Below are 12,986 nucleotides of genomic sequence, written 5' to 3'. Positions count from 1 at the left end.
GGGGCTGGCTTCCGGCATATGCTCAATAGATGTTTGCTAACGGAATTAATGACAGAGGCTACTGCTCCCATTTTACAGATGAGAAAACTGAGGCTCAAAGAGGGGCTATGCATTGGCCAGGACACAAAATGTACAGGGAGGGTCCAGCAAGGTCAGAATGTGTGGAACCTGCCCCTAGGACCTACTCCTGGGAGTGAGGGGCCCCTACCCCCACCAGGTAGCAGCCCGCATCCCACGGCCGAGACCCCCAGCTTCCTCCCAGGTGCCAAGCGCACTGCCACCCCTCCCAGGTACCTGCAGAGCAGAGAGAGGGAGTCAGGAGGGCTGGGAGCTGGATCTGGAAGCAGGAGTGGAGGGAGAGGCAGGGGCCGGGGGTCCCAGGAGGCAGGGGAGGGGCAAGGGTATCTCCCTGGGTGCCCGTCCCCTGTCTGTCCTCCGGCAGCAGGGAGCTGAGAAATCGAAGGGGAAAAACTCTGCAGGGGCCCAGGGCCAAGTGGTACCAGGGCAGCCCCCGGCACAGGGAGAGAACTTAAGTCCGGGAGGGGATGCAGGTGCGCCTGGGCGGCTCGGAGCACCACCCCACGACATGCCTTCAGGCCTCAGGGCCCCGGGCCGCTCAGCAAGTCCAGCGGGGCAGGATCCTAGGCCTCTAGCTTGGGTTCCCATGTGACAAACCCCGCCCCCAACCCCGCCCTGGAAGCTGCACGGGCAGCCGAGGGGCCTTCTGGGCCTTCTGGGATTGCTCAGCCTTGACCAAGAAGCCGCCTCTCTCCTCCCGAACGTGCACGCATCTCACTCGCACGGTCTGCCCATGCACTACGGCTTCTACCCAGTTCACACAGAGCAGGGGCTCACACCTCGTCATTCGCACCCAGGACAGTGGCTACCCACCGGGGGCATCGCAGGGGCGTGTGGCTGTGTGAGGCGGCCAGTGATGGGGACGGGGCAGGGGGAGCGTCCAGCAGCACCCGGGGCCCTGGGGGTTCATTCTCCCTGAAGGCAGACTCTGAGCTGCGCAGACTCTGAGCCCCTAACTCAGTAAGCGAGCGAGTCTGTCTGCGCCTCTCCCAGCTACTGGATTTCCCAGGAGAGAGGACAGTCCTGATTTTTCTTTCAAATTTTATTCAGAACTTTTCCAAGAGCTCAAAACTTGGCAGTCTCACGGCTCTGAGAGCAAGGCCGCATTCAGACGTGGGGCCTAGAACCCTGCTCCAGCACCCAGTGTGGCCTCTGTCCACGCACAGTAATGCGTGCAAAGGGTCTTAGAAATCACTTCCCTGGGGCCTGTACTGTGGCGTGGCGGGTTAAGCAGCTGCCTGCAGCGCCGGCCTCTGAGATGGGCGCAGGTTGGAGTCCCGGCTGCTCCACTTCCGATCCAACTCCCTGCTAATGTGCCTGGGAAAGCAGTGAAAGATAGTCCAAGTGCTTGGGCCCCTGCCATTCATGTGGGACACTTGGAAGAAGCTCCTGGCTCCTGGCTTTGGCCTGGCCCAGACCCACAGCTCTGTGGCCATCTGGGAAGTGAACCCACAGGTGGAAGATATCTTTCTCTCTGTCTCTCTGTAGCTCTTTCAAATAAAATAAATTTATTTTTTAAAAATTATTTGACAGATAGAGTTAGACAGTAAGAGAGAGAGAGAGAGAAAGGTCTTCCATCCACTGGTTTACCCCCCAAATGGCCACTACAGCCAGAGCTATGCTGGTCCAAAGCCAGGAGCCAGGTGCTTCTCCTGGTCTCCCATGTGGATGCAGGGCCCAAGCACTTGGGCCATCCTCCACTGCCCTCCCAGGCCACAGCAGAGAGCTAGACTGGAAAAGGAGCAGCTGGGACTAGAACCTGGTGCCTGTATGGGATGCCGGCACCCACAGGTGGAGGATTAACCAAATGAGCCACGGTGCCGGCCCCATCAAATAAAATAAATATTAAAAAAGAAATAGTTTTCCTTTTCTTCTCTTCCATGGTAGCTACAGAGACTCTGAAACTGTGTAAGACAGTGGGCACAAACCTATGAATTTCACTGCAGGACCGTACAGGGTACATTCTAGATCATCCCCTGCAGGCTGGGCAGGCCCGAATCACCCCAGGAGACACTGATCAGTTGCCCTGGCCTCGCTCTCCTCTGTCCTGGGTTCACACCCATGAGGGGCCCAGGTTGCAGTGTAGCAGGTTGAGCCGCCTGCACGATGCCACAGGCCCGCCTCCCATATTGGTGCGGCTGCTCCACTTCTGATCCATCTCCCTGCTAATGCACCTGGGAAAGCACCGGAGGAGGGCCCAAAGGTCCCTGCTCCTGGCTTCAGCCTGGCCTAGACTCCCATGTGGCCATGTGGGGAGTGAACCAATGGATGGAAAATCTCTTTCTCTCTCTTCCCTTTCAAATATATATATATATATATATATATATATATATATATATATAAAAGAGCTCCATGGTACTACCCAATCAGTATATTTCATGGAAAGCCATCTTCCTGGAATTCAGACACAATCGAGGAATAAAAATCAAAGAAACGGCAGGAGTTCCCATCTGACTGTTGGCGCTGGCGACTGTCAGAGAGGCAGGGAAGAGAGAGACCCAGACCCCACCTGGTCCCGACTGCGTCAGGCACGGATCAGGCCTCTGAGGGTGCGTCCCCTGGGCAGGACAGGCTCAGCAGACGTGGGGCGGCGCCCTCGGACCCTGCACCCTCCCTGCTCACTCCAGCCGCCTCCACCTCTCCCACTCCACAATTCATACCTTCTGGGTTTCCCCCACCCCCGCCCAAACCGCACCATAATCACAGAATCAGTGAGTGTCACCGCTCAAAGGGACCTCAAAGCCCGCCCCCAGCCCCAAGCATTTGAAGTGACACAATCTCTGACAGGCCTCCAGCTCTCAGCGCGCGCGCCAACTGATTCAGCTCCATCCATTTCCTTAATCCTTCCAGAACACACGCCCCGAGTATCCCCACTTTCCGGAGCAGCTACAGGGAGCGTCATCCAGCAGCTCACCAGCAGGGCTGGGGACTACACCCAGGTGGGCCAGCCCAGAGCCTGGACTCTCACGGACCAGACGCCCTTGAGAGCCCACGGCCTGGTCCAGAGCTCCAGGGCACCAGCCCGGCCTCCCGGGACCGCGGAGGCTGGGGAGGGAGTGCGCGAGAGCCGGTGTGCAAGCTCAGCCGCCTGTGGCTCCCCAGCCCCGGTCCCGGGCTCAGCTTTCCCAGCCAGGTCACTGCCAGCCACCAAGGCTTTAGTCCCCCTGCCTCCCTGCCGGCGGCCAGCAGCGGGTGGGCTCAGGCCGCGAAACCACAAAGAGTTCATTTTCAGAGACTGGCCAGGCTGGCTCTCAGCAAGCTGGCGACTCCCGGCTCTCTTCTCGCTCTGCATCTCGTCTCCCAGGAGAGGGCGCGAGAAGTGAGCCGGCGACACCGAGTTCCCGAAGCCGGGAGCAGCCTCGCTAGGGGCAGCAGCCACTCCCCCCCTCCACGCACACCTGGGCCAGCCACCGAGCAGCAGCGACACAGACACCGAGAGCTGGGGGGGTTCGGATTAAGTTGCAAAGCGCTTGAGAGATTGGGGATGACAAAAGGGGCTTGGAGACTCATTAGGAGCAGCAATGAAAGCTTAATTCATAAAAGCAAACATTTTCCATCCATCAACCTGCAACTAGTTAAGGGCAACGTTTGAAAGAAATCTGTGCGTGGGGAAGGGAGCCAAGAGGAACAGGAAATGTTTGAAAGAATGTAAACTATTTCAGTTTCATAAAAAGTAACAAGTAAACAGTTATTACATGCAAATAATGCCCTGGTTTTAATTAATGCTGAAAAGTCAAAATATGTCTGACATTTGCGCGTATACATTGAGGGGCTTCGGAGGAGAAGTGGTACCCAGATGCCCGCTGCAGAGTGGGGCTGGCGGCTTGGGGGAGCGGAAGCCCCGCGCAGGCCTTGCTCACTGGTGAGGAAAAGCACAGCTCTGCGCCGGCCGTGCGTCAGCCCGCGCCGGGTCCGGGAGCGTGGGTACCGGGGCTGGAGGGGCGCCTGCCTCGGGAAGGGAACTGCAGGCTTCAGCCTCTTCGCCACTGGCCCCTCTTAAAGGGACACGGCACGGCCTCTCCACCCAGGAGCTAAGGGGTGGCGGCAGTCCCAGCAGCCCCAGGCGGCAGCCACCGGGGCGTCTGCTCCGGTCCTGAGAACAGCACACCAGCCTGACCCTGGGCGGGTGGGCGGGAGCCGGCAGCCTGAGCACCCCACGCTAGCATCCAGAGGTGCATTAGTTTCTCTTCTAAGCCACCTGGAGGGCTCTGGGAGACCACAGCTGGGGAGAGCAGAAGCAGACTCCGCCCCGGGGCCGGGAACGCCGCTGGGCAGCTCTGTCCCCAGGCCAAGGGCTCCTCCTTGGAGCCTCCTGCCTCTCTGAGCTGGTGATGCCACGGTCATGGTGCAGCATCCTCCCTGAGACCAGGGGAGAGCGCGGCGGTGCCGGATGGCCGCAGGAGCCGGCAGGCGCCAGGAGCGCGCCTTCACATGGGTCTGTGACACCCTCAGGGGTGGTCCAGGCGACTGCGGACCAGCTGGGCCTTTGGGGTGGGGGAACCCCAAGGCCTCTCTCTCTCAGTCTCCTTCCCCCTGCCTCCGCCACGGCCAGCACTGGCCACCCGCCCCCTTACCTCGCCCGCTGCGGCCCACGAAGCGCAGGTCGTTGAACCTGGCCACCTGGTTCTTCATGACCGCCGAGGCGTTGCGCAGCTCAGCCGAGTAGTTCTCGTCGTTGCCGGCCATCACGGTCACCACTGTTCCGTCGGGCACGTCCCCCAGCGCCACCACCTGAGGACACAGGGGGAGCGGGGGCCGCTGAGAAAGGAGGGGAGGGGCCGGGCGAGGGAGCGCCCCAGGTCCCAGGCGCACTGCGGATTCCTCAAAGGAGGGACCAGGAAGGGAACGATCTTTTTCCGCCCAAAGGCAACAAAAACAAGACGGAAGCCCTGCCTTCCGCCCCGCGGTCCTGGCTCCGCTGGCTAACCCGCGTCCCAAGAAATCTTGCTTTCCGCCAAGCTACCTGTGCTGGAGAGCCGTGGCTCGGCTCAGTCACGGTGCGACACACGGTTCCTCTGCCTTCCGCTCGAGCCAGAGAGGAATCTGCGTGCTCCCAGCAAGCAGCCCGCCAAGTCAAGAGCATCAACAGGAATCATAACGGCACTGCTCGCCCCACTCATCCACGCGAGGGCCACTCGGGGCCTGAGACGTGGCCCAGGCCCCGTGGATCAGCCTCCACAGGGCCTCGATTCATTACACAGAGAAAATGCAAAATGCAAAAAATACGCTGGTGCCTTGAGAGGGGTCCTCAGGAAAAAAAATAAAAAACCCTTTTAAAGTGTGTGTGTGCATGTGTGTGTGCGTGTGTGCGTGTGGGGGCAGGCTTTCGTTAAGAGGAAGATGCACCTGCTGGGAATTGCAGGGGGGGGCTGTGCCCCTCCACTCCATCTCCCCCACCCCGGGGAGGGAGAGTCAGATGCCTCCTAAAGGAATCAGACTTTGCACAGAGCCACAGCCATTTCAAGGTGCCCGCCGTGCGCAGGGACTGGGGATCCAGATGGTAGAGATTTCGAGGAGAAATGTTTGGGGTCTGATTAAAAAGGCCAGATTTCCTGTCAACATCCTGTCTTCTTCTAATTTCAAAGATTCCTTTTAAGCTCCAAGTGACAGTAAACCTCCGATCTGAGGACGAGTGGCACACGGGCCTCCCCCCCACCCCCCACCCGGGAGATTTAAGATGTCACCCGGGAGACCTCAAAGAGCCACTCATCCTTTTTTCCAACTCGGAGTCGCCTTAATGGGCGCAGGGCCGGCCTCCACTGCCTGCGGCGGCGGTTTGCAGCCACCTCGGCACCCCCCGCCCCCCGCCGCCGGCCTTTCCGGCCCGGCCCTTTCTCACGGCAGCTGCGAGAGGTTTAGGGGAAAACCGGGGCGTTTTTCGTTTCATCTCGCTGCCCCCTTAAACAAATGAAAACGAAACAGTCGCCCACTCCCTGGCACCGACGGAGCTCCTCCGAGTCGCCGGGGGACTGCCAGGGGCGCCGCTCTGGCCGGCGACCGCGCAGGGTGCGGGAGCGCCCCGAGTCACAGCCTAGGGTGCCCCCCTCCCCGGGAACGCCTCGGAAGCCAGGGGCCGGGGTGAGCAGGAAGTGCCTGCGAGGAGGCGCAGGAGGGCGGTGCTAGGCCCGCTCGCCCCCCACTCCCCACCCCCGGGGTCCTCCGCCCGGCAGCCCAGGGATCCCGATTGTGGGGGGGGATCGGAGCCCCATCCGCCCGTTCCTCCCGCAGCGTCTCCACGCAGGACTCCGCTTAGCCCGGGTGCAGGGGGCCTAAGCCTTGAAAGACAGCCTGCGGGGCGCGCAGCGACGCCGCCCAGGTACGGCGCGCAGTGGGGTCTCGGGCGCGTCCCCTCCCCACCGCTCCGGGCCGCCGGGAGCCCCGGGGACCGTGTCCTCCGCCCCGGCCCGCACTCACCTTGAAGGCGACGGGCAGCGTCTTGTTGCAGCGCCAGTGCGAGGGCAGCACGGAGCAGAGGAAGTTGGGGCTGTCGGTGCGCACGAGCTCTCCCGCGTGGTCTGCCAGCACGTCCACCATCGAGCGCACCTCCGGCCGGGCGCGCCCGCCGGGCCCCACGGCCGCCTGCGCGCCCAGCGCGCCGCTGTTCTCGCCCATCTTGCCGCCGCCGCCGCCGCCGCCGCAGGGGAAGGCCGTGGAGGGAGGTGTGAAGCGGCGGCTGGTGCTCGGGTCTACGGGAATACGCATAACAGCGGCCGTCAGAGCGCGAGGCGGCGGCGGCGGCGGCGGCTCCCCACTGGGTGGCCGGCGCGGGCGCCTCCTCGGCCGCGAGAAGCGGGAAAGCAGAAGCGGCGGCGCCGGCCCGGGCCTCGGGGCACAGGGGGCGGCGCCCGGGGACGCCCCGCCGGGGCCCGGCCGCCGCCGCGAGGCCTCGCCGCCCCGACGGCCGCGCGCAGCCTGCCCGCTAGCACCGCATCCCCGGGGCGCGGCCCGCCCGCGGCCGCCCCTCGCGGCGGTCCTGGCTGCCCACGCCGCGGCGGGGCCGTGCGGGCTCTGCTGCCGCCGTAGCCGCCGCCGCCTCCCGCCCCCGCAGCCCGCGCGCGGCCGCCCTGCGACTCGGCAGCCGCAGCCCCAGAGCAAATCCTAGAGAATCAAGTGGCGGCGCCGCGGCAGCCCGCGCGGGGTTAGTACCCTGGGGCCAACGGGGCGGGGCCGGCCCGAGCGACGCGCAGGGCAGCCAATCGGAGCCCCCATCGCGGGCACCTCGCGGGGGAGGAAGGGGCCCCGCCAAGGCCGCCCAGCTGGGGAGGGACGGGAGGCCCCGCCCCGCGGAGCGCGCCCTGGGCCGTAGCCCCAGCGCGGTGGCATCCCGGGGCCCGGGGCGTTCCGCGGAGACGGGGACTGACTCTGGAGACGCGGTGGGGGCGCGGGGGTCGCGCGCGAGCCCTCCTCGCCACCACCTCCAAGGGCCGCGTCTGCGCGGCGCGGGGCCGCAGCCACTTCTCTCCGCTCCCCAAGCCTTGCTGCTCCTCGCTCGTGACGCCTGCACCCTCCTCTGGGCGCGGGGAGCCTCCGGGAGCGAGTTCCCTCACCCCGCGCCCGCGCGCCCTGGCCTGCTTTGACCCAAGAGGCTGCACAGCACTGGGGGATCCCGCTGCCGTCGGGGCCCTGCCAGCGGCCTCTGCAGCTCCCAGCGCTGTGCGGCTTTGGTCCTGGCCTCGGTGTCTCCCGTGCCAAGCTGGGGACAGACGGGAGGGAGTCCCCCACGGGCCCGCCGCCGGCTAAGTCCGGCGGTGCCGTTGCTCTCTCCGCTCTCCCTTCAAAGGCAGGTGACAGAATCGCGCAGGCCTTGGGGCGTCGCACTTCGTTGGGGCGGCCTGTGGCGCCGTGAAGGCCCCGCCGGGGCCTGCTGTCCTGACCGTTTCCCTCCACGCTTAGCCCGCGTCCTGCATGATATGGGCGCACGTCTGTGGCGAGGAGTGGCCGCAAAGCTATGGGCCCCGGCTGCCAAGGGGGAGGCAGTGTTCTCCCTCCCGGGGCATGAAAAGTCGCCCCGGCGGATCCCAGCTCACTGCTCCCTGGGCCCCTTCACTCCCGAAACGCGGCGGCCTGTGTCCCGGCCCCGGGTTCCTGCTCCCACCCTGGGCCGCACCGCGCAACCACTCCCGGGCTTTATAGCAGGCAGCCCCCTTCTCTCCCGCCTTCTCGGGCCAGCGGGTCTAGGCAAGGGTTGCAGCAGGGAGCGGGCGGGAAAGACCAAGCCCCAGTTCACTCTCAGTTACACCCTGGATGTGCTCCTTGGACCCCGGGGAGCAGGCGGCATCAGAGTCTCCACGTTGCTTTAGAGAGGGGGCTGGATTTTCGTTTCGTCCAGAGCCCCGCAGGTGCAAAACAACGAATTCCAAGCCTGGGGAGCTGCAGCAGGGCAGTATCTCACTGCACCTCCCAAGACCCGGTCCTGGACCTGACCCCTGCCCCGCGCTCGGCATTTCGTGGTCTCCAAACGAACTCGAGCCCAGCCTTTTTTCCAAGGGGCTCTGGCCCAGCCCCGATGCCCTGGAGCGCTAGCCTCTGGCCGGGTCCCCTGCCAGCCCCTCAGTCCATCTGGAAAGTGAGTGTAGCGAGAGAGTCCCTGACTGGACCAGTTTGGGGAGCTGTCAGCCGCGGGGGACGAGGCCCGTGCGCCCTCGGAGACGCCGCCGTGAGCAGCACCACTGGAGGAAAGCAAGGGATCCCGGCCTTGGCCCTTGGCCAGCGGGATCTGCAGGAGCTTCCTGGGGAGGCGCGCACCGTGTCGTGGCCAGGAAGGGCTCTGGGCCCTCCAGCGGCTCTGGGGCCGCGGCCCGTGGCTTCTGGGGTTTGTCAATTCTATCCCTCGAGTGGTTTCAGTTTGCACCCGTGCGCTTTCCTTCTCCCTCCGCCTGAGTTCTGCCTCTCTCCCCACGACGGGGTAGCAAACGGATTTCCTGAGAATGGGGCTGTTCTGGGCCCCGGCCCCGGCCCTCCGGAGGGCGCTCGCTGCCCGTGGGCGCGCAATCCGGAGAACGCGGGTTGCCGGCGCGCGGGTCCCCCAGCCCCGCGGTCTCTGGGGCCTGTGGGGCAGCTGCAGTCTCGGGAGCCACCGCTAGTGGGTGCCTGTGCCCCGCCCGGAACGCAGTTGCGGGGCAGGGCCCAGCGCACAGATGCGCGCCAGCTGCGGTCCCCGTGCCCGGGCGCGGCGGGCAGCCTCCTACCAGCTGCCCTTTCTGCGCAGACTGCCCATCCACTTCCTCCTCCTCTGGGCGGCCACGTATTGGACAAGCCGGTGTCCTGGCGTCGGAACGCCGCCCTCGCAGCCTCCGAGGGACGGGCCAGGCACCCGAGGGCCCCTGCGCCCGCGCGACGGCACTTAGTCCTCGCGGGAACTGCAAAGCCCTTTCCCGGGGGAGGGTGGGGGCAATGCAGGGAAACAGGCCGGGCGCTCTCCGATTCCTACCTGTCTGCCTGCGGCCGCCGACCCTCTTCCTGCCCACCCCGGGCCGACAAACCTGCCCCCTTGCCTTGTTTGCAGTGTGCCCTTGACGCGTGGAACACCCTTTCCCCGGGCTGAGGTCTCCTTTCCCTCTGCCATCTGCCCCTGCACAGACAGCGCCATTTCCCGCCAGGGCCCCCAGCTAAGAGCGCCCCAGGCTGTCCGCAGCGGGGCGTGGAAACGGAAGGTCGGGACACTCCTCCTCCCCTACCTTGGCGCCCGGGCGCCGAGCTAGGTAAACCCGGACCCCGTGTGGAGCCCCAGGCTGGGGTGGGGTGGGAGGATCCGCCTACTGAGGTCGGTCTACCAGGAGTGCGCTCTGAATGCGTTCACCGCAGCGAAGGGTCCGCTGGGTCCCGCCCCCTCCTTCCAGCCTCAGGAGTGGCCTGGGGAGGGGCAGGGACCCCACCGGGTCTGAACAGACGCGCCCGGGCTGTGGAAGAACTCGGGTCTGCAGCGCCCTAGCCTGAATCCCCGCAGTGATGGAGGGGCAATGGCTGAAATCCTCCGCTTGACCTGCAAGGTGGGGGAAGTGCTTCTGTAGCGGCCTCCTCTTAGAGGGGCGTGGGCCCCGTGCTTAGCACCGGCCTGGCACACAGGGGCTGCGCCGTCCGTGCCGGCTGCAGCCATTTTAGCACAAAAAGAGGCCTGTCGCCCTTGCTGGGGGCTTTTGGCAACCCCCCGCCCCTCTTGGGGCCTCAGAGCCTTCATCAGTGAAACACTCTGTTCTCATATTCACAGCCCGCTCGAACTCGAACTCGAACTCAGAACTCAGAGCCGAGTCCTCGGCAGTCCCGCCTGCCTGGGGGTTGCCTGGGGCGGCCTGCGGGGAGGTGGACACCACCTGGGAGCTGCCCCCAGCACAGGTCACAGGTGCCCGAGCTGGGGTCTCAGGCCCCAGGCTCCCACACCCTCCCTCTGGAAACCTGTTGGCTCCGATCCTGCCCGTGCTGTCCCCCCAGGCAGCCACCTTCCCAAGTAGCCGCTGGGCCTCTTTGACTCCCCGGTCCGGGGAAGAGGGCTCTGGCTGGACGGAGGCCTGAAACCTGCCCCGCTCTGGGCTAGTTCTCCCGGGACTCCGGGGAGGCCTTTCTGCCTCTCGCTGAGCCTGGGTCTCCCGTCCGAGTGGTCTCCGCTAACCACTCCCTTTCACCTCCTGGGGTTAAAGAGGGGGAGGGCGTGGTGCTGCGCTGCGCTGTGCAGTGCCGCCGCGGGAGGAGGAGCTGCTGCCCCGAAACCGGGACTGCTCTGTGCCTGTGCCGGGTGTCAGGTGCCCATGTGCTGACATGTGTGCAAAGTGTGTACGTGGGCAGAAGGCATCACGCCATAGAACATATCTGACCATAAACTAGCCAGGAACATTCGTGAAAAACCGTCACATCTCAGTCCAGAGGTTGTCCCCTGCAGGGTCCGGGCCACCACCAGGGAGAACCCAGCTGTGGGGCCGCTTCTCTGGAGAGATCCAGTACTTGTGGAAGAGCAAGTGTGCTTCTCCAATTACAATAGATCGCTCTCTCCCCAGGGCCAGTCTTAGAAGGGAGGGAGGAGCGCAGGGGAGTGCACGGCGAGGCGGTGAGGCCGCAGCCGCCGTCTGTGCCAGGGACTGGCTGTATGGCTTTTGCCCAGGGTTTGCGCCCCTCTGCGCCGGGGCCCCTGCCAGGTGAGCTGAGTGGTACCGTGTGCTCGGTGCTCGGCACTGTCCAGCAGGTGGTACACTCACTGAACCAGGATTGCCCCAGGTCTGCCTGGCAGAGGAAGCCGGGAGCCAGGTGCAAGCCGGCGCCAGGGGCAAGGCAGTCACCACTTCCCAGCTCCTGAGGGCTGAAAGAGGTTAAGAGCAGCAGGGGGCACGGATCCAATGCAGCCCCGGGAACCTCTCAAATTCTCAAACCCCGTCCCAGATGGTCAGCGCTTGCCAGGGCCTCCGGGAGCGACCTGTGCGGAGGCTCACTCACCGGGCGCTCCCCTTCGACCTCAGAAACGGGGCGGGGAACGTTGAGACCAAAAATGGAGGAGAGGCGCAAACCAGGGTCTGGAATGAGCTCGGCAAGGCCAGGGAGCGGGCACTGAGCGGCCCAAAGCACGAGGGGGCCTGACCTCAGCCCTGCTTGAGCCGCGGCCCGAGCCCGGGCCCGCGCCGGCGCGGCAGTACTGGGCGCGCAGTCTCCGAGCCTGGACGCAACCCGCGGCGTCGGCCGCCGCCACGGCAGAAGCGCGAGAATCGGCCGCGTTCTCTCTGGGCCTCAGTGTCCCCGTGCGAATGCGGAAGGTGCGCTTCCCCGGCCCTCTGGGCGCCAGGCCGGCTTCTCGCGGTACCCCAGACGGGTTGGGTTCTGCGGTGACCACAGGCTGGAGCCCGAGATCCTCCCTGACACCCAGCGCCTTGCCACCTCCTGGGGGCCGCAGCGAGGACCCCAGCGCCAGCGCCTATCCCGCCGCGCAGCGCAACAGAAGTAAGGGGGCGCTCCGCGTGGAGGATGGGAGCGGGTGGGGAGAAAGGAGCAGAGAGCGCACGCGGAGATCCCAGCTCACCGGGCGCAGAGCGCGCTGCGTGCGGGGCGCAGAGCAGGGGCCGCGGGCACCCTGAGACGCCAAGCCCCAGGGCTCCTACCATTTGCTTGGACTTCCCGCTGCTGTCCCTGCCCTTGTCTTTTGTCGCCTACAAATCGGGGAAATAATTCTAACAGAAAAGCGTTCCTCTATGACTTTGATGACCGATCTTTGCCTGATAATGCCCCTAACGTTCTGGGCAGGCGGGCGTGGGCAGGGAGTCCCCCTCTGCAGCTCGCCCCCTGGTGCCTCTGCATTTTACAGGTGGGGAAACCCAGGCTGAGAAAGCCAGGAGCTTCCTGTGAGGGCCCCTGAACCTGACAGGTTCAAACCAGAGCCCTTTCAGCCACCCCAAGCCAGCTGCATCCGGGTGGTGCAGGCAGGCAGCCGGCCACAGGGCCTGACTGGAGCTAGGCAGGGCAGGGCCTTCAAATGGGAGGCCTCCTATGGTGGGGTGGAGCAGTGGTGAGATGGGACCTCCAGGGGCTTCTGGGAAAGATGAGCCCCGTCCGCAGCCCCAGGCGGGCAGAGAAAGGACTCCTCCAAGTGCACCTGCCGGGGAAGAACATTACTGTGGGGTGGCTGAAGGTATCTCCTCCACGGCTCAGAGAGGTTGAGTCACTTGCCCAGGGTCACACAGCTTGGAAACCGTGAGGCAGCCTGGCCTGGGATCCCAGCTTCCTGCCTATTGCTCTCTCCTCTCAAGGCTCCTACTCAGAAGTGCCACGTTGTGGTGATGGGCTAGAAGTAGGCTCCTGGCATAGGGACCTTGGTGGAATTCAGAGTTTTAGGGGCTCAGTGGGACTCTTAGGTGTCAAGTGCAAACTGCCATTTATGCAAGGGGGAAACTGAGGCCTGGGGAGGGAGAGGGTCTCCCTGAAGGTCACAGCCT

General features: G+C 64.7%; 1 protein-coding gene across 1 annotated transcript in view; it reads right to left on the bottom strand.

Moving 5' to 3' along the window:
- The window catches only part of RUNX3 (RUNX family transcription factor 3), a 54,870-nt gene that overhangs the window by 16,303 nt on the left and 25,581 nt on the right, over positions 1-12,986 (bottom strand). Inside the window, exons 3-4 of the mRNA XM_089299155.1 lie at positions 6,493-6,764; positions 4,653-4,809 (exon numbers count right to left, since the gene is read on the bottom strand). Of these exons, the coding sequence (XP_089155281.1) occupies positions 4,653-4,809; positions 6,493-6,764 (429 nt within the window). The remainder of the gene's footprint in view (positions 1-4,652; positions 4,810-6,492; positions 6,765-12,986) is intronic.

This window comes from Oryctolagus cuniculus, chromosome 7, assembly GCF_051225735.1.
Source record: "Oryctolagus cuniculus isolate XC-2025 breed Fujian yellow rabbit chromosome 7, ASM5122573v1, whole genome shotgun sequence".
NCBI lineage: Eukaryota > Metazoa > Chordata > Mammalia > Lagomorpha > Leporidae > Oryctolagus > Oryctolagus cuniculus.
The sequence above is the reverse complement of the archived record's forward strand: the minus strand, read 5'-3'. Positions and strand labels throughout refer to the sequence as shown.